General features: G+C 38.2%; 1 protein-coding gene across 5 annotated transcripts in view; it reads right to left on the bottom strand.

Annotated features, from left to right (window-relative positions):
* The window catches only part of KLF12 (KLF transcription factor 12), a 469,330-nt gene that overhangs the window by 127,251 nt on the left and 322,448 nt on the right, over nucleotides 1-19,631 (bottom strand). For all 5 annotated transcript variants that reach the window (XM_017889438.1, XM_017889439.1, XM_017889440.1 and 2 more), the window contains one exon: nucleotides 1,852-1,987. In XM_017889438.1, the coding sequence (XP_017744927.1) occupies nucleotides 1,852-1,987 (136 nt within the window). The remainder of the gene's footprint in view (nucleotides 1-1,851; nucleotides 1,988-19,631) is intronic.

A 19,631-nucleotide genomic window follows, 5' to 3' on the forward strand; every position in this document is an offset into this window, starting at 1 on the left:
TAACAGATTTATAGGCACTCTAGAAAAAGATGTTTTTGGAGCTGAAAGTTCTAAACTTTGTCTTGTTACCATTTATTATGTGACTAGAAAAGTCATTAACCTCTGATCCTTAGTCTCTTCATTTATAAAATCAGAATAATGACACCTGCTGTACTTAAATTTCCTTGTAGTTATAAATTAAACTACTGCACTAGTACTATTACTATTAGTACTATTATTACTAATTACTACTATTATCACTAATAATATTAATTCCACCAATAACTGAAGCTTTCTATATGCCAAACTTTATGACTTACTTTTCATACCTCATAGCTATATCAAAACCTTCTCAATAGTCCTGTCAGGTAACTATTCTGATTTTCTTCTCATCTCAGAGTGATTAAATAACTTGCCAGAAGTCACACAGCTATTAAGAGCTTGCATGGAAATTTATATCCAGATCTGACTCCACATTTCATTTTAGATCCATTATATCTTGTTTTCTCTGACCTATTATATGTATATTCATATACAATATCAACATATAATACATATTATCTCTATAACATAGATATATTATTCATTTTATATACACACAGACATACACTTATGCTTTGAATTCTGATATGCAATACCAAGGCTCTCTTTCATTATTTTTTTAATGTCATAGCCTAATGAATAAAACAAAGTAGGTATTTAATCAACATATGGGGAAAATAAACTGATAGAAGAGACGTAAAGGTAACTAAGATAATTTTGAGTGAACTGTTCATTAACAAGCGTGTCAGCAATAACAGTGGCTATTTAAATCCTCCTCATCTTCAGTATTATGTTATTAAAAATTACTCTAGAAGACACATATTATATGACACTACTTATATGTGGAAGATTTTTTAAAAAGTTGAATTCATAGGAACAGAGAGGAATGGTGGCTGCCAGAGGCTGGGGTGTCAGGGAAAAGAGGAGATACTGGTCAAAGGGTACAAATTTGCAGATAGAAGAAGAATAAATTCTGAGGACCTAATATACAGCAAGGTGACTACAGTTAACAATACTGTACTGTATACCTGAAATTTGAAATTTGCTGAGTGTAGAACTTCTGCATTCTCACACACAAAAAAGACAACTATGTAAGGTGATGAATGTATTAATTGTGGTAAATATTTCACTATGTACATGTATGTTAAATCAGCACATATACTTTAAATATATAAAGTTTAATGTGTCAATTAGACATCAATGAAGCTGAAAAAATTATTCTATGAAAAAAATATGGATTTTTTTTTTCAGTCGTTTAGGTTCAATTCTAGGTACAAATTTGACTGATGGAAAAGCAGCTATTTTCAATAAACGAGGGTTGAAATCTAACCCTATATGGTCCAGGTAAAAGGAGAGAGAAAAGATTCATTTGAAAATCATATATGAGTTCTACTTTTCAAAGGATGAACATATTATCTTCCAAATTTAAATCTTCTAAAAAGCTATTCTGTAATTTCCTATCAAAACAAGATAACAATACTTGCCATATTTCCCTTGACTTTGTGTAATAATGATGATGATAATCAAATAGCGACGTTCAAAAAGAACAATTTTTTTTTTTTTTTTTGCAGAGTTCAGAAGGGTGCAGGAGGTATTAGAAAAGATGCACAGAGGTCTTATATCTCATCAAAGCATGAATTTCCAACTCTTTAAAACACTCCATTCACTGCCCTAATCTCCCAAAGAGCATTCAGCTGAATGAAAAGCTGCTGACATTCATGCCAGTTCACAGCTAGAATGACATGGCTAGGGGACAGGAGACGCTGCAGTTTCCATTATCCATTGAACACCTTGGCAATTCTTATTTCATCCTGTGAATGTGATACTTACTCTTGTACTGCTCTGGCTATGGAAAGGGCCGTAGATCCAGTTTCATTAACGCTATCTAAGGTCACATTTGGCAGGTCATCATCATCACTGTCACTTTTACTTTGTCTGGGAGATAGGCCTCGGGGGTCCATTTGTGCTGGGGAGAAAAGGCATATATAATGAATTAAAATCAGTGCGCAGAAAGTTAACCTTGTCCTGGACCAACATCAAGCATGGAACTTCTCTTCTGTGCATATCAAGCAAACGGAATTCTTTAGACATCACAGGAATTCTTTTCCCCTTCATTGGATTTACAAAACCTATACCAGCTCTCTAGAGTTTCAGGGTATGATTATAGAATAGAAACTATAAAATCCACAATATTACCAACTCCTGAGTGGTCAAAAGCTGATTACGTAGCTCCTGAGCTACTGTTCAACCCTCTGGTTTCTCCTCCTCCTTGCTTCCGCTGCCAGAGCTCTGGCCATTTCACTGCTCATTAGCACTCTCCCTGGAAGGTAGAGAGCATGCGGAAAGGAGATATTAGTTGCTTATAGCTCTCATAATAAGTTAAAAGAAGAACAGGGTTTGCATGACTAAAAGAAAGTATACATAGTTTTCTTCAGTGAATCACTGTTTCCAAGTTCATTACGACTATAAGGTGGGATTTGAAGGCATAAAAGTGGCAGAAGTGGTAGCATTTTAGAAATCTTGTTTATATGTGCTAACAGTGCTCCTGAACTCTATCCTGATTTTATTTTTCAAAAAGCCACTTCCAGATATGATTCTTCTCCCACCGTGAATTTGTCAAAGCAGGAAATGGCACAATGTTCTGACCCCTGATGGCCAAGACTATCAGATCTTTGGGTTGCTGTCAACATACCTTAACACATATTTCTAAAAATTAGATTTCATTTCCACCCCCATTTCCCTATGAATAGATTTAGCAACCACTGCCCAGAATTTCTATCAGCCCTCGCTTCGAGCACAAACTAGGCATATCTTTTCAGTGAAAAGTACCACATGAGCTACACACCCACACTATTAAATGTATGGCTGCCTAAGATTTCTAAAACCACCACTGCTTGTGGGGGAAGGCAAAATGCAGGTGAAATCATGGTCACAATGACATCTGGGTACAATTCATAATTTCATTTTTTTGTCTCAAATCACTTTTTTTGGTTAGTATATATCATATACATTACATTGAACCACGTGGAATTGCTGAGAATGCACCATTTTTACTAAATGGCAACTTCGGATGATTGTGTCTACTATTTACAGTCTGGCTAGAAAAACTATATCTAGACAGTTTCAACATATTTCATCACATTTCTAACTACACTTGGTTAGGAAAGAACTTACATCTAGTCAACCTCGTGTGCACCCGTGTATTTGACACACATCCTGCCTGTAAATATACCAAAATGTGCTTTGGACAATGGAAGTGTCTGGTAAATACTAAATGTAAAAGAAGATAATTCAAATAATATAAAGTAGTGGTCCTCAACCAAGGGCAAATTTGCCTCCCAAGAGACACCTGCCAACATCTAGAGACATTACTGTTTGTCACAACTTGCGGTGGGGGGCAGGGAGGGTGCTACTGGCATCCAGTTGGCAGAGGATAAGGATATTGCTAGACATTCCACCATGCACAGGATAGTCAGCCCCTCACAGCAAAGAATTAACCAGTCCAAAATGGCAGAAGTACCCAGGTTGAAGAACTGATCTAGAGATTTAAGAGTTTGGACATATAAAAGTGTCACAGTTTATGACCTTCAGCTCCTATGCAACTATGCTCTCATTTCAACATTGCTAACAAGGAAACTGTCACACACCAGATTATCCATATTTTCCGGCCTTGTCTTACAAAACAACAACAACAACAACAAAAAACAATTAACTGTCATGTGACTCTCTACCTCCTCAAATGTTAGGAATTAGGCAATAATATTCATTAAGAGCTTTTGAATATTTTCTTTGTACCACCAGCTATGAGACAAAAAGACTGTTTATTTGCCATCTGATCTCTGGAGGAGTTCCACTAGAAGAGGGATGTTGGGGAAACCGTGGGGCAAAGCCACCAGTTCCATCACCATCTGGTAACAGAGAGCGTAACTACTCAGTCACTGGAAGGGCACTTGAAGGAACCATATCACTTAAGATTTATTTTGGCTGTAGGCAACAGAAATTGGCTCGGGATAACTTATATTAAAAGGAATGTACTGGAAAGATAATGAGCAGCTGACAGAATGGAAGGTCAAGATGAACAACCAACACTAAAAGAACGCAGGATCCAGGAATGACTTTGTGTAATAACATGAATTCAGTTAGGAATTCATAGATAGCTTCTTTGGGGGGCAATCCTGTTCTAGAATGATTCATTTAAGAGTCATTTTAACTATTCAAAGCCAGCCAAGAAAAATGAATATCAGATCTATCTAAGCTTCCAAATCACATATTGTGTGGTGTTGCATATACCTGTAAATGTCAACAATTTAACATTTAAAGTTGTTGAAACATCATGCACTATGACGCCTTTGCCAAGGTACCAAATTTGCAAACAGCCAAGAAAAAAGAAAATATTCTGATAGTCCCATTTTGTCCAAGACAACTAGAGCTCTTATAGTAAGTAATACAACTCAAGGAAGATAGAGGCAGTTAACCATGAGCAATCTGGCTCTGAAAGTTAAAGTCTAATTGTATGAAAGATTCCAAAACCTTGCGTGAGAGTTGTTACATGATCATAATTATGTTATGTTTATATCTTAATGAAAGTTTAAAATATGTTAAATATGATATCTTTTTGATGTACTTTTCAGGAGCATAATTGAGGATTTCTTTCCAATATTTTCAATAAATATTATGAAATACATCTGCTACCATCATGCTGCGAAACTCTTTTTACCCATACCTTCAGCCAAGCTGAGGAAGTAATTAGAAAGGCTTTTCAAAATCTGCATTGCTGATTAGGTCAGATGATTAGCTTATCTACATACTTGCATAATTCCACTCTATTTTTATTAAATGTAGAATAGGGACATCAACCCTAGTTAACCTCCATCAGTCTTTGAGCATCTCAGCCCATTTAGGAAGGACTGATTCTCTGGGGTGCCCATTTAAAGACCAAAGAAAGTTACCTGGACACCAGAAACAAAAAAATATCAACTTCTGTAAGTAAGAGAACAGGAGGTGATCTATAAACACCTGAAAAAAATTTACACTGAAGATTTTATTGCTCTTTAATGAAAAAGGGATCAGACAGTTTTGGGTAACCCAGCTCACTGCTGGTAGAGGTGTCATTCCTCAGAGTTGGAGGTGTTCTGGAATCCTATGTGAGTTTCATTCCATGTGTCAAAATCCTGGGAGAAAATTTCAGAACCCAACACCTGAAGTTGAACTGATTTACTTTGATTTTCAAATACTCCCCTATGGTAGATTGTTACTGTAATGATCCCTCCAATAAATCATGTCTGTCTGTATCCATGCCCTGACGTGGCCACTTCTCAACAATGAATCTGGGCTTGGCTCTAAGACATGATGTGACCAATGGGACATTAGCAAATGTGACACAAGTAGAGGCTTGAAAAGAGCTTGTACCTTGGGTTTCCCCTTTTCTCTTGCTGTTTTTAGAACCTAGTCACCTTGTGAAGAAGCCCGGGAGAGTCTATAAGAGACATGCTGCTCAGCAGGCAGCCAATCCCACTGCGAGCCATGTCATTGAGCCATTTTAGACTCACCAGCTATATTACAGTCGCCAGATGACTACACCATGAGTGACCCCAGGTGAGACCTGCTTAAAAACTTCCTGGCTAAATGCATGCCACATTTCTGACTCACAGAATTTTGAGCAAATAAAATACCTGCTGTTTTAGGCTGGGTGCAGTGGCTCACACCACTGTAATCCCAGCATCTTAGGAGGCTGAGGCAGGAGGCCTGCTTGAGCCCAGGAGTTTGAGACTAGCCCAGACAATGTAGTGAGACCCCACCTCTACAAGAAATTAAAAAAAAAAGCAGAGTGTGGTGGCACATGCCTGTAGTCCCAGCTACTTGGGAGGCTGAGGTGAGAGGATCACTGGAGCCCAGGAGGTTGAGGCTCCAGTGAGTTACGATCGCACCACTGCACTCCAGGCCTGAGCAACAGAGATCCTGTCTCACAAAACAAAACAAAATAGCAAAACAAAAAGAAAGAAAAAGAAAGAAAAAAAGAAAAGAAAAGAAAAGAAAAGAAAAGAAAGAAAACACAAGACTTGCTATTTTATTCTACTAAATTTTAGGGTGAGTTGTAGGGCAGCAATAAAAAGTCAATGCACCAGGTTATTCTCCCAGCTCCTTCTAGAGATTTCCTAGCAATGATGTAGATGAACTACAACTACAATTAGTCAGCCTACAACAATATTAAACTGAATTAAGTTTGGCCTAAAGCTGCCTCTATACATGTTTTAAGTTTGGCATAAAGTTTCTTCTGTATACAGTGAACTGTAACCTAACTTGATGTGGAAACAGACCGTAACCTCCTCTTGCAACAAGTAGCTGAGTTTCAGTCAATCAAAGGTGACCAACTGTTGAAACCAGATTCAATTAAGGCATATGCTGCATTTTAACCAATTGAGCTGTCTCTGTACCTCACTTCCATTTTCTGTATGTCATCTCCTTTTCTCTGGCTATAAATATAATCTGCATGTAGGGTGAAGCATTCTGAACATTTTTGGTCCAGACTGTTGTCTGATTCTGGAATCAAATTAAAGCCAATTAAGGTCTGCAAAATTAGATTTGTTTTTTTTTTTTTTTTTTTTTTTTGGAACCAAGACCCATGCATTCATGTGTCCTATTTGACATTTTTTTTTTTTTTTAATTATACTTTAAGTTCTAGGTACTTTTAACAACATTCTTCTTTATTCTCCTCCCAAGAGCCAACCTTGTTTTAGTGACATAAAAGCTACCTACTGCATTCTACATCATTTACTTTTCAATTCAAAATATTCAAATGTATTTACAGGTGCTTTGGCTTTTGACGTATCTTCTTTGATCCTTCAGTATTACGCAGCTAAGGTTCTTCTTGGGCCCTAAGGGGCCATTTAGTTATGAGGAACAACACTTATTTATTTATTTATTTATTTTTCAGATGGATTCTCACTCTATCACCTAGACTGGAGTGCAGTGGTGCGACCTCGGCTCACTGCATCCTCTGCCTCCCAGATTTAAGTGATTCTCCTGCCTCGGCCTCCCAAGTAGCTGGGATTACAGGTGTAAGCCACTGCACTGGCCAAACACTTTTTCAGCTCTTCTCCTTAGCTGAGACTTGATAGGATGCTCATATGAGTGGGTTCTCCCTGGTGTACAGTCACTCAAAGGTATATTTCATGTTTTTTCTCTTCAACTCACATGAGACATTTAAACTTTGCTTGTTTCCTCCCCTCGTGTAACAGTAGACTGACACAGATGCAGGGGACACTAATTCATTCTCACCTCCCCTCACCCCAGCGTGCGTGCTGTCTAAAGAACAGTCTTCTAACCTCTGTTGAAGTAAACCTGCCTATGCACCCACTCTTAAGGAAAAGTTGCAATATTAAACGTGTACAACACAACAATCTAAGAACATATACGAAAGCTGACAGATTAACATTTCCTAACAGGAATGAATCCTAGAAGCAGATACTGAATCCCTTCACCTCCACATGCCAGAACTGGAGAGAAGAGGGCCATACATAGATGGAAGGTGTGAGGTGGCTGTCCAGGCAGGGGCCACAGGGCTGATGGGCCTCTTTTCTCCCTCTTTTAGCCACTGACAGGCTCCCTGCTACCTGCAGATGCCCTAATTGTTAGCCTTGCCAAGGCTGAAACGCGTCCCAGTTAGAGGAACCCCGGTTTCCAGGAGAGCTGCTGCTTTATTCCAGAAAGGAGGGCAGAGGGGGAGTGCAGGAAAAGGGAAAAATGAATGTTTGGGGAGGAATGTTTGGGAAAATTCATAGTATCAGTGGGTAGAAGAATCCTCTTCCAACACATTCTAGGCAGAAATTGTTCCAAAAAATGAGGGTCATGAAGCTTCTTTAGGATGAAAACACGGCTCTGGCTTCAGGGAACATGGGATGGCTTCTGGCCCTGTCATTTGCAAGTATCTGACCTTGGGCAATGATTTCGCACAGGGAATCTTCAGTTTCTTCTCCTGCTACTGCTGCTCTAAGGAGTAAAGATAATATATGCAAAGCATTTAGTCCCAGCCTGACTCTTAGTAGTCAATCATCATTCTGTTTTACCCTGACGGTAAATTTACTGCTTCTTCACTCATTCCCTTATATAACACTCCTTCTAAATCTCTCACCATCTCCTGGACTATTCAAATTAGGCAGTTTTCTTCTTACACATACCTAAACTGAAAATACCATTACAGAGGCAGAACACATATTGGATAATAAATAAAACTACTACTTCTTTACATCACTTATGTATTTAGTCAACAGATATTTATTGAACACCTATGAGGTAGCAAGCAGTCTTCTGGCTGCTGGAGAGAGTGAACAAGGCAGATTAAAATTCCTGCTCTCACACTGCAGAGACAGAAATCATTAACAAAAAAGAAAAAGATATACTATGTCAGATAGTAAGTGCCATATAGAAAAATGAAGCAGGAAAGTAGATGGGGTTGCTTAGTGGCGGCTGGACAATTTTTGAGATGGTGGCCAGGAAAGGCCACATGGAGAAGAAGATATTTGAGCAACGGCTTGAAGGAATTGAGCGAGAGAAGCTTGCAGGTGAGGGTTTCTGGGTTTTGTCTGTGGGGTGAGGGGCATTCCAGGCAGAGAAGATAACAGGTGCAAAGGTGATAAGGTAGGAACATGTTTCCTGTGCATGAGGACCTGTAAGGAAGCTGTGGCTGGAACCAATACAGGGAACTGGATGAGAGGAGGCAGAGGCCATGCAGAGTACAGAGGGCCTTCGAGGGTGACAGAGGCTTTTCAGTTTTGCTCTGGGTGAGAAGGGAAGTCATTGGAGGGTACTGAGCAGAAGGGTGACATGATACAAAACTGTGTCATTTGATAAGGATCCCTCTGGCTATCTGTGCCTGGAGCATAGGAGGATTCAGCTGGAGCCACACACATAGGAATCATCTATGACGTTAATACTCTCTAAAGACAACACTAGCTTTTTTCTCTTTGGTCGCCTCATGCTGGCTGCACACATAGTCAATTAAAACTCAGGACTTTGTTACATCAAGGTCTATGTGGCACGCCCTTCCTAATATGTTTGTACAACTGATATTCTGACTTCATTTGGTTTCAGAATATCAGTTGTTCAAACAGACTATTTTCCTAGCACATCAAAACAAATAGTGAGAGAAACATTCATAAGTAAATAAAGCTTGACTCAAAGGACGGTGAACTCCAAGATTAGAAATAGCTCTCCAGGGTCCCATTTTGCTTACTAATGCTTTGATGATGCCTTGTTTCTTGTTTCTTTTACTTCTGCTACTGCTAATGCCTCTACAGAGCAGCAACTGTGACGGCCATAACCCCAGATGACTATTTAACATTTCAATCAGTTATGTAAATCTTGGGATGTTGGTACTGTGTAGATATAATATGCAATTTACTCATTTTTCCCCCAATTTTTGTCTGTGTACTTGACAGTGTAATGGCTTCTGCTACCATTATATTAAAAAATAACCTCATAATGTTCTTATAATTCCCTAGTGCAAGGTCCACTTCTCAGTTGTAATGTTGTTGGATCTCTCTACAGTTTTCAAGACTGTTGGTTATTCCTTTTCACTTCCATTTCTGGCTTCTTCTTAAAAATTTCCTCTCCCTTGGCCTCGGGGATAGGCAAACTAAGCCCTGTGGGCCCTGCCACCTATCTTTGTAATTAAAGTTTTATTCGGCCATGGTCGTTTACTTCTTAATCTGGCACCTTTAGTGCTACAACAGCAGGACTGAGTCATTGTCACAGAAACTGTAGGTCTGGCTATAAAATAATATCTGGCTTTAGAAAAAGTATTTGCCAACTGAAATACATTATTCTCTTGGGTCTTTGTCTCTCTCTGGTTATCTATCCTTCTAACCTCTTCATCTCCTTTCTGCATACCCCTAAGTGTTAGCGGCTGCCCTAGGTTTCGCTACCTATTATTTTCTGTCACCTCTTTATTGGTCAGCTTCTCAGCAATTCCACAGAGTTCCATAACTTCCCCAGTTTCAGTTGCTATCTCCGAGGGGATGAATACCAAATCAACATTCTCAGCTCTGACTTCTTCCCTAAACACCAGTCTCATTTCCAGCATCGTACTGTACTGACTAGTATTCCTCAAAAAACCATTTCAAACACAAGTCCTATTCTTTCTCCTAGTTTCTGAGTTTCAACTGAGAGATCCTTTTCCCAATTACCCAGGTTCCAAATTTTCATTCATTTCATTTGTGCCCCTCATTAAATCGGTTGCTAAGTGCTTTTGCTTTTACCCAATGACTATTTTCTTTTCCCACTGCTTCTCATCGACTTCCTTGAAGTCCTGTCGTACACACTGTCCCATGTAGCATTTCTCTGGTAACTGAATGCATGCAGGGCTTTCCTTAAGACATTCCTTACTTAGAAATTCTTAACTTTTTCCCCCCATCTACCAGACACGGTTCAGCAGCCCTCCACATCCTACAACTCATTTTCCACTGGGAACAATGATGAGTCTTACCCCCGAAGCCCCTGAATCCGGCTTTATCTGGCCATTTCCTTCCATTCACAATTCTGCCAACAAAACCTACCCTTCCTACAGAATAATACCTTCATGGCCCTTCTTTTCATTCTCCAACTAAATGCATCTCTCCTTTTTAAAGGATACCCATGCTTTGGTATTTATATATTTTCATGGCATTTTTGCACTTTTCATTTTGAATTATAGTTAGGCACTTACTTATTTTCTATCTCCAATTATCCTGTTTACTCCTTGAGAGGGGAGATCACATCAATTACACTCCCTTGTACACAGTAAAATGTAACGTTTACTGATGAAGATGATGCTAATAAATGCAGATCTCTACTGAAAATGATCACAGTAATTCCCAGCTAGTGAGAGATTCTGCAATATGATGATACAAGTGTCCAGCTCACATTGCATTTAAAAAATTACATTCTGACTTACATTCTAATATTAACATTTGTGAGGGAAAAGTCACAATCATTAAATTTCTATTATTCTCTGAAGTCTTAGATTATATTTTTGGTTTGGGATGACATGGGAATGAAAACGTTCATAATTTTTATTCACTTTCCAGCTAAATTCCATTTAATGGGCTTTCCTTTCCTTTCAGGAAATCATTTTAAACACTACTAAATACCTCTCACTTCTATCACATGAATTACTGCTTAGAAACTAACATGAAGGAATTTCATCCTTCATCATAGTTTAGGCTGGGTGTGGTGGGCTCATGCCTGTAATTCCACTACTGTGGGAGGCCCAGGCTAGAGGATCGCTTGAGCCTAGGAATTCAAGACCAGACTGGGTCACAAAGTGAGACTCCATCTCTATTAAAAAAAATAATAAAATATAACTTAAAAATTCATATTTTTTGAAATCACAACAGCTAGTACAGCTTAATTTTCTAAAGAAGCATGACTAAAACTACTTTTCTTGTTTATAAAAAGAAAATGAATAGAGATTTACAATTGTCTTATTTCCTGAAAGTACGTCTTAGAGCATAGAAGGCTTTTGTGATTTCTAAAAGTTCATAAAATTTTCCATTAATAAGTAGGCTTTTCCACTGTGTGTGCTTCCACTAACTCTAGAGTTGGCCATGAGCCCTGAACTCTAGGAGCCCTTTGAGATATCACCACATCACTATTCCCCATAACCTTTGCCTTTTGTTCATTCATTATAACTGCTCCAAACCAAAGTCAATCAGCTCAAACTGATTTATTAAAAACTGAAACCACTATAGGCAGAGATGTAAAATAATAATAAAGTGATTTCGTGGTACACACATATAGGGAACAATGAGATCACCAAACTCATTTTCATCTGTAATGTACAGAGAAGGTTTTAGGCATTAATCCACGGCCATTTTATTCACTTTTCTTATTTTCCTTAGTTGGTCTGTTGCCCCATCTGTGTTTTCCAGTTCGTGTGCTGAGTAAAATGGAATCTTTCAAGGCAGATTAAAATCTGTTATAATAATTTTAAGTACCACCAAATCACAGCCCTAGTCTTAGGTACTTTAAATATAAGAAATACTTATAAAAGAGAAAAAAGAGCAAAAAATCCACCTTGAACTTAAGTCTGCTTCTATATCAACTACGGTATATACAGCTAGATAGCATGTAAATGATTTACCATGGAAGGGTTCTCTGCTAGTTTCAAAGTTAAAAAGTTAAAAGAGCAAGGGGTGGGGCAGAGACATACAGAACTATTGTGCCACATTGAGAATCAGTGTTGCTGTCTCCCTTCAATTAGTATGCTCTCCGTGCCTCATTTTAGAGTATATTTAAACCTGCAAGGTTAAAGATAAGTCTTGATACATAATCATGATTGAATTCCTTTTAGAAGCAGAGTAGACATTCTTGAAAATATGGTCTAAGACCATCAAAAATCCTCAAAATTGAGAATTATTTATATATATGCTGTTGGACCTTTCTATAGCTTTCAAGGTTTAGTTATCCCTCTTCATTTGTAGTTCTGGCCTCCTCTTCTTCTTCTTTTTTTTCTTTTTCTTTTTTTTTGAGACAGAGTTTCGCTTTGGTTGCCCAGGCTGGAGTGCAATGGCGCGATCTTGGCTCACTGCAACCTCTGCCTCCCAGGTTCAAGCTATTCTCCTGTCTCAGCCTCCTGAGTAGCTGGGATTACAGGCGCCCACCACCACACCCAGCTAATTTTTGTATTTCTAGTAGAGACAGGGTTTCACCTTATTGGGAAGGCTGACCTTGAACTCCTGACCTCAGGTGATCCACCTGCCTCGGACTCCCAAAGTGCTGGGGTTACAAGTGTGAGCTACCACAGCTGGCCTGTCCTCTTCTTAAAAACTCTCCTCCCCTGGCTTCAAGGATGGATACATTTGTCCCTACACCCTGAACACGTTTCCATCAAGAATCACATATTTCTTGTGTACATCTTCACATCACATTAAAAAAAAAAACAACACTATGAGAGTTTTCTTTCACATTTGATCGATGATAAATGCGTTTACACAGAGGAACATTTCCACCTACACTTCACAAGAGTTACTGTGAGGGCCACAGGCAGAGAACACAAAGCAACATTGAGATGAGCCCTGTAGTTGGGCAGTCTCACTCATAAACTGATCCCCCAGTGCATACGATTCTAACTTGGAACTTAAATATAAGCACTACATAACAGACTTCTGGGACATCGAGGAAAGCCGATCTTAGATGTTGTATCATCTGTGAATGTCAGGGTCTCCTCTGCTAAAATCATAAAATATAATTTTTCTTTTTGAGAACAAAATTAAGTGCTGACTCTTCACTTCCCCAGTGCATTCCTCAGGATTGTCCCATCCTATGGTGAATGCTGTCACTATTCAAAAATGACCTGAATCTCTTTGAGCCAAAGGAACAGTATTACTATATTTTTTTCCTGTGTTTCAATCTTGGTTGAAGGACATATTTGTTCATGTCCTCATCTTATACAAACTCCAAAGAGAAAAATTTACTCTGTAAAATTGGATGATAGGTATTTTCCACATTAATTCTGTTTGGTGTTGCTTTTATAAGAAAGAACAATACCATTAGGGTGCATCAACCTGTTAGAAACATAGATTTCTAATTTCAAGCCAGGCACAGTGGCTCACACTTGGAATCCCAGCACTTTGGGAGGCTGAAGCAGGCGCATCACCTGAGGTCAGGAGTTCGAGACCAGCCTGGCCAACATGGTGAAACCCCATCTCTACTAAAATACAAAATTAGCCAGGTGTGGTGGTGCACACCTGTAATCCCAGCTTTTGGGAGGCTGAAGCAGGAGAATCGCTTGAACCCAGGAGGCGGAGGTTGCAGTGCACTGAGATCGCACCATTGCATTCCAGTCTGGGCAACAGGAGTGAAACTCTGCCTCAAAAAAAAAAAAAAAAAAAAAAGTATTCTCTCTGTTTTGGAGTCTGTTAAAGAGATGTTATTTCCATATTTTGTAACACTGCTCCCCTTCTGCCCCTGTTATGATAAATTGTCTAGTCTCTGTGAAGGCTGGCGAGGTTTCCACCAACTAGAAGTGGTATGACTTCCCTGGGCTTCAGTTATGGCCACTGCATTGGAGTTTGTTTGGTCAGACCCTTTCCCAAGCCCAGGAACTCAAGCGTCTGACTTGTTTAGGGAGGTGGCGGTGGCGGTATCTCCGGAAATGACTCTTGAAGAACAAGATCAAAGTAAAATTCTGTCTCGAGACAGGCCAGGTACAGCAAGTAAGAACACTGCTATAGTATATACTACAACACCAAGAGAGCACGTGAGTTACACACTAGTCTCTTTTCTGCTTTCCCAACTTTAAACTGGGCTTACACTAACTTCTTTAGAAAGCCCATTTTGGTTTTGTGAAGAGACACTTTCTGAAGAAGATAAGAGCTATGACAGAGGATGAGGTCTTGGGCTTTGCCAGGCAAATTACTGATAAATCACATGGTGCTTGAGGTTGTTGTGTGTAGTTGTTTCACAAATAGAAAGGTTGGATACTGTCTTTTGTAATGTAAGGAAAACAGATTTTCCACTGAAAAAAAAAAAAGTGAAATTCATGCTGCTCTAATAATATGTATTCTAAACATCATCTGGCCTTGATTTCCTTGACCAAAGATGCCAGGTTACCTCCACTCTAAGCACCTGCTGTCCCTGAGGCTAGCTGAGATCTGAGAGCCAGGGTGTCTCATTACACCCTAACCAAATCCATCTGTTAATAAGAGGGTAGCTAAGCTTTCTATGTGCCTGCCATATTTAAGCTATCAAATAAGACGTCAGGGGCCAAATCAATTCTTCAACATTTTTATTTATCTCATTCCTGAAAGGAGAATTCCCTAAATCTTGAAAATCATTTCTTTCCACTATTTCTCAAATCCAACTATCCTTCATATAAAAGAAAATATAAACAGCCACTTAACATAGGGTCTACTACTTGCTCCCTCATTAACTTGCTTATAAATTTGTTACTTACAGATTTTCTTTCATGCCAAGTCATTTCTCAGTTAAGAAATCCCAGGCTTACATATAATGGCTATTTATTTTCCCAAAAGATTCAAAATATCTAAACATTTCATGGTATTTCCTTTAGATCATTAAGTTAAATATCACAGAAAGAGCTAAAAGCTCCTCTGTATTTTTTCAATTCCTATTTTGTTTCCTTCTTCCATAGTATTCTGGTGTAGATCCTTCCTACTCATATTTTTGGCCCTGAACTACATGCATATCCATGAACAATACCTACAGTTTTGCTCTTTTTAAAATGGCATATAACAATATTATACCTACACACACACACACACACACACACACACACACACACACACGTATATATTTTGAGACAGGGTCTCACTCTGTCACCCAAGCTGTAGTGCAGTGACATGATCTCAGCTCACTGTAGACTTGACCTCCCAGGCTCAAGTGATCTTGCCATCTCAGCCTCCAGAGTAGCTGGGACTGCAGACATGGGCCATCATGCCTGGCTAACTTTTGTATTTTTTGTACAGATGGGGTTTCACCGCACTGCCTAGACTGATCTTGAACTCCTGGCCTTAAGTGATCTGCCCAACTTGGCCTCCCGAAGCATAAGGATTACAGGCATGAGCCTCCACAACTGGCCAACAATATGACATTTCTAATTGATTTTTTCATTTAACATTGTATTTTTGAGATTTATTCATACTCTTTCATTTAATAGTAAAAGATTCCATTTTCTAAATGGAGCAGTATTATTTATCTATTCTTTTAGTGATGAGAAATTAATTTGTTAAAAATATTCACTATTACAAATGCTGCTGCAACTTTCTTCATAGTATACATCTGAAAATTATGGGGTGCCCATATCAATTTTACCAAATATTGCCAAATTGATCTCCAAAGTTGTTGAATCCATTTACACTCCCATTGGTATGTGAATACCCACACTTCCCCATCCTGTTGTAAGACTTAGTATTTCCAGATATTAAAATTTTTCAGAAGTCTAAAATTATGCCATGTTGTCAGTTCTCCTCCCAAACACTAGATTGAGAATGCTATAACTATCCAAGGAACACTCCCACCTTCCCCATTTATCATTTGGTCCAGAATTTTTTATTTTTATTTTTATTTTGAGATGGAGTCTCATTCTGTTACCCAGACTGTAGTGCAATGGTGCAATCTCGGCTCACTGCCACCCCTGCCTCCCGGGTTCAAGTGATTCTTCTGCCTCAGCCTCCCAAGTAGCTGGGATTACAGGCGCTTGCCACCACACTCGGCTAATTTTGTATTTTCATTAGAGAAAATACAATGACTATTGTATGAGCGTATTGTGAGTACTGTATGTTGTGCATGTGGTTAAATCATGAATGTGTATTAATCACATGAATAAGTGAATGGAAAGAAATACACTGCACAATTCCTGGATAAAGCAAAAGGTTGAAAAATTGGAGATTAAAATTTAAAAAAGAAATCTTAATTTTTGAATCCGGCAGGCCAAATTTCATTGGCCAGGCTGGTCTCAAACTCCTGACCTAAAGTGATCTGCCCGCCTCAGCCTCCCAAAGTGCTGGGAATACAAGCGTGAGTCACTGTGTCTGGCCCATCCAGAATTTTGGTGCATGTTTTACTATCAAGAGTTAATTAAAAGTTATCTTCATGCATATGTTTATCTATATTTTTCAAACCAGTTCTAAGCTCTCCTTTCCTTTCGGGTTTTTCTGTTTGCAAAAGTATATTCTTCATGAGTCTTTTCAGCATAAGACTCATATGTGTGGGCAGTAAGCTTGTAGTCAATGTATGTCCAATTTTTTTTTTTTTTAATTTCACTCGATGGAATTTTATTTCAGCCCAGTACAGAATTTCAGGATCTTTCAACCCATTGAGGAGCCTCTTGCATTGCTTTCCGGCATCTGTTGTTGCTCAAAGTCTTTTTATTCTTACATTCCTTTGCAGATAAGCTTTTAAGGTTTTCTTTAGGGAACTCATGCTTGACAATTTCACTGCACTATATCTAGATATGAGTTGATTTTTACTGAGTTTGTCTACAATCTAAGATTCATAATCTCCCTTAATTTTCCCAAATTCCAAGACATCTCTCTAAAGTTGCGTTCTATCTATTCCAATAAATGTCATTTTAGATATACGTTAGAATACTTCAACCAATGTCTCTTAACTTTTCTTTCATGCTTTTGTCAGCTTTTCTACTTGTGCCAGAACAATAACCTGGGCATTATCCTAGATTTATCTTTTCCTTTATCCTTGACATCCAACTTGCCAAGAAGTTCTATCACATTTCCATTCACACTGCCCTGCCCAGGCTCTCAGGAATTCTCACCTGGCTTCCTGCAATAGTCTCCTAACTTGTCTCCCTCCCTCTATTTTCAATACATTCAACCTTCCATCCCCCAAATTTTAGTGTTACCATGTTAACTCCCATCTACTTCCAAGTTTCCTGTGCTTCCCTGTAGAGTTCAGTAAATAACTTCTTAGCTCGGCACAGAAGGCCTGTGATAACTACCTACATGAATGCTGCCCTTAAACTTCATTTCCATTTCTTTTAAGTACTTTTCATTTGAACAATACTAACCTATCTACTCGTTGAATCTATCTACCTGGATACAGTATACCTTTCCGTATTTCCAAGACTGTGCATTTTTAAAAAACTGCCCTTCCTTTCCTCCATTGTTACATAGAGAATGTAACTAATACTTTCTTCTGAGAAACAGCCTTCTCCTGAAGTGATAACCACACCTCACCGCCAACCAATACCACCACCGAGTGTACCACCCCTCTTCCTCTGCAATCCACCTCTGTGGGCCTGGGTTCACTGGAATTACAGAGCTCGTCTCACTGTGGCTTTTTAGTCTGCTTTATCCATTTGACTATGAGCGTATTGTGAGTACTGTATGTTGTGCATGTGGTTAAATCATGAATGTGTATTAATCACATGAATAAGTGAATGGAAAGAAATACACTGCACAATTCCTGGATAAAGCAAAAGGTTGAAAAATTGGAGATTAAAATTTAAAAAAGAAATCTTAATTTTTGAATCAGGCAGGCCAAATTTTATTTAGTTTTGACAGATGAGTCAGAGAGCAACAAACAAAATAAATCAGTATGAAAATCAACATCCCTGTTGAAATAATAAAGATCTTTTTCTCACTGAGATGTTACAAGATAGGGAATAAAATCCAAGACTTTTATAATGTCAACTAGTTTCATTTGCTTTATAAAGTTGTAGGTGGTATCATTTTTTAATAAAAATATATACATGTCCACATATATCTGTCTCTGTATATGTGCATTTATATTTACATATAGATGCATAAACAAAGTCTAGTACCAAGTTCTTCTCGGAGCATATTCTAACATGCCCGGGTATCAGACGGACACTGCATTTTGAAACTTACAAATACGCAAGGTCTCTGCAAATTCTGACTGCCTGAACAATAATAATTGGCTGGATTACTGAGTGAATAGTAATAATATGGCTTAGCCCGCCTATATCTTTTCTGGAATGAGGTAGGGAATGAATAAATAATGCTAAAAAAGTCTGTGGTAGCTTATTCTTGCTATTAAGGATGATTGCATTCTCAACGTTCATTGTAATTATAAATATAGAACACAATACTGAAAAATAGTTATGAACCATTCAGTGGCTTATTTAGACTTGTAAATGGACAAAACTGTAATCCTCTGTTTATATCAGATCACACAAAATTATATAGTTAAAACTAGTGTAAGTTATGATTGAAAGGAGGTTTATTTTAAGTATGAGGGACTTATCACGGTGACTAACTATTAAAGTAATCACAATTGGCCAAGAATGGCAAGAAATGCGCTTGTTAATAGTTGCATTAGTTGCAAGGTGGATAATGAGATAATAAAACACATAATTGGAGGTTATACTATCTTGATTACTGTAGATTATACCAATGGGCACAATAATGCCACTAAGTAGTGCATCACCAGTGAGCGCTCATTTGTTAGATGATAAATGGATAATGATCTACTTTAACAATGACTTCCAGAATGTGCTAGAAAATACTTCCTACGACATACCATGATACCAACACATTCTGGACAGCACGCAAGATCTTTTACTCTTTGATAAACCTAATAAATAATAGAGAACTACACAAACAGAAAAGATACTATATGGCTCTGAAAAGACACTGAAACAAAAACTGGAAGATGTCAGATTTTACTATGAAGCTATTCTCCATAACCAAACACACACTTTATTGAATTTAGTTTCTAATTTTGAAGAAGGCATTTCTGAACATCTGCTATATAAGCTTGGATAATTCTAAAACTGTAATGTTATAATGATCATTAGCTATTGGCTAGTGCTCAGAATTTTATTGAACTCATTAATCTAAGAAAAATAAATATAATTATAACAGTAATAATAAATGTTGGCCATGTCTTTATTTTGTAGTTTCCCCTTGTGTTTTCCAGAAAATTACTACTACCACAACGAGGCAAGATAGAACAGGCATGTCTGTGTTGTATATGTCTTTCTAACCAATTCCCTGATCAAAAGAGCTTCAGGCAGGGGCCAGACATGTCTAAAAATGACATGGATGTCGTTCTCTGAAACTCAGTGAACCACACTTTGACAAAATTTTCCTACACCTAGAAATGTTAACCTACAGCTTAAGGCTGTTGTTTTT

Source organism: Rhinopithecus bieti, unplaced genomic scaffold (genome assembly GCF_001698545.2).
Source record: "Rhinopithecus bieti isolate Rb0 unplaced genomic scaffold, ASM169854v2 scaffold_17962, whole genome shotgun sequence".
In the NCBI taxonomy this organism is placed as follows: Eukaryota; Metazoa; Chordata; class Mammalia; order Primates; family Cercopithecidae; genus Rhinopithecus; species Rhinopithecus bieti.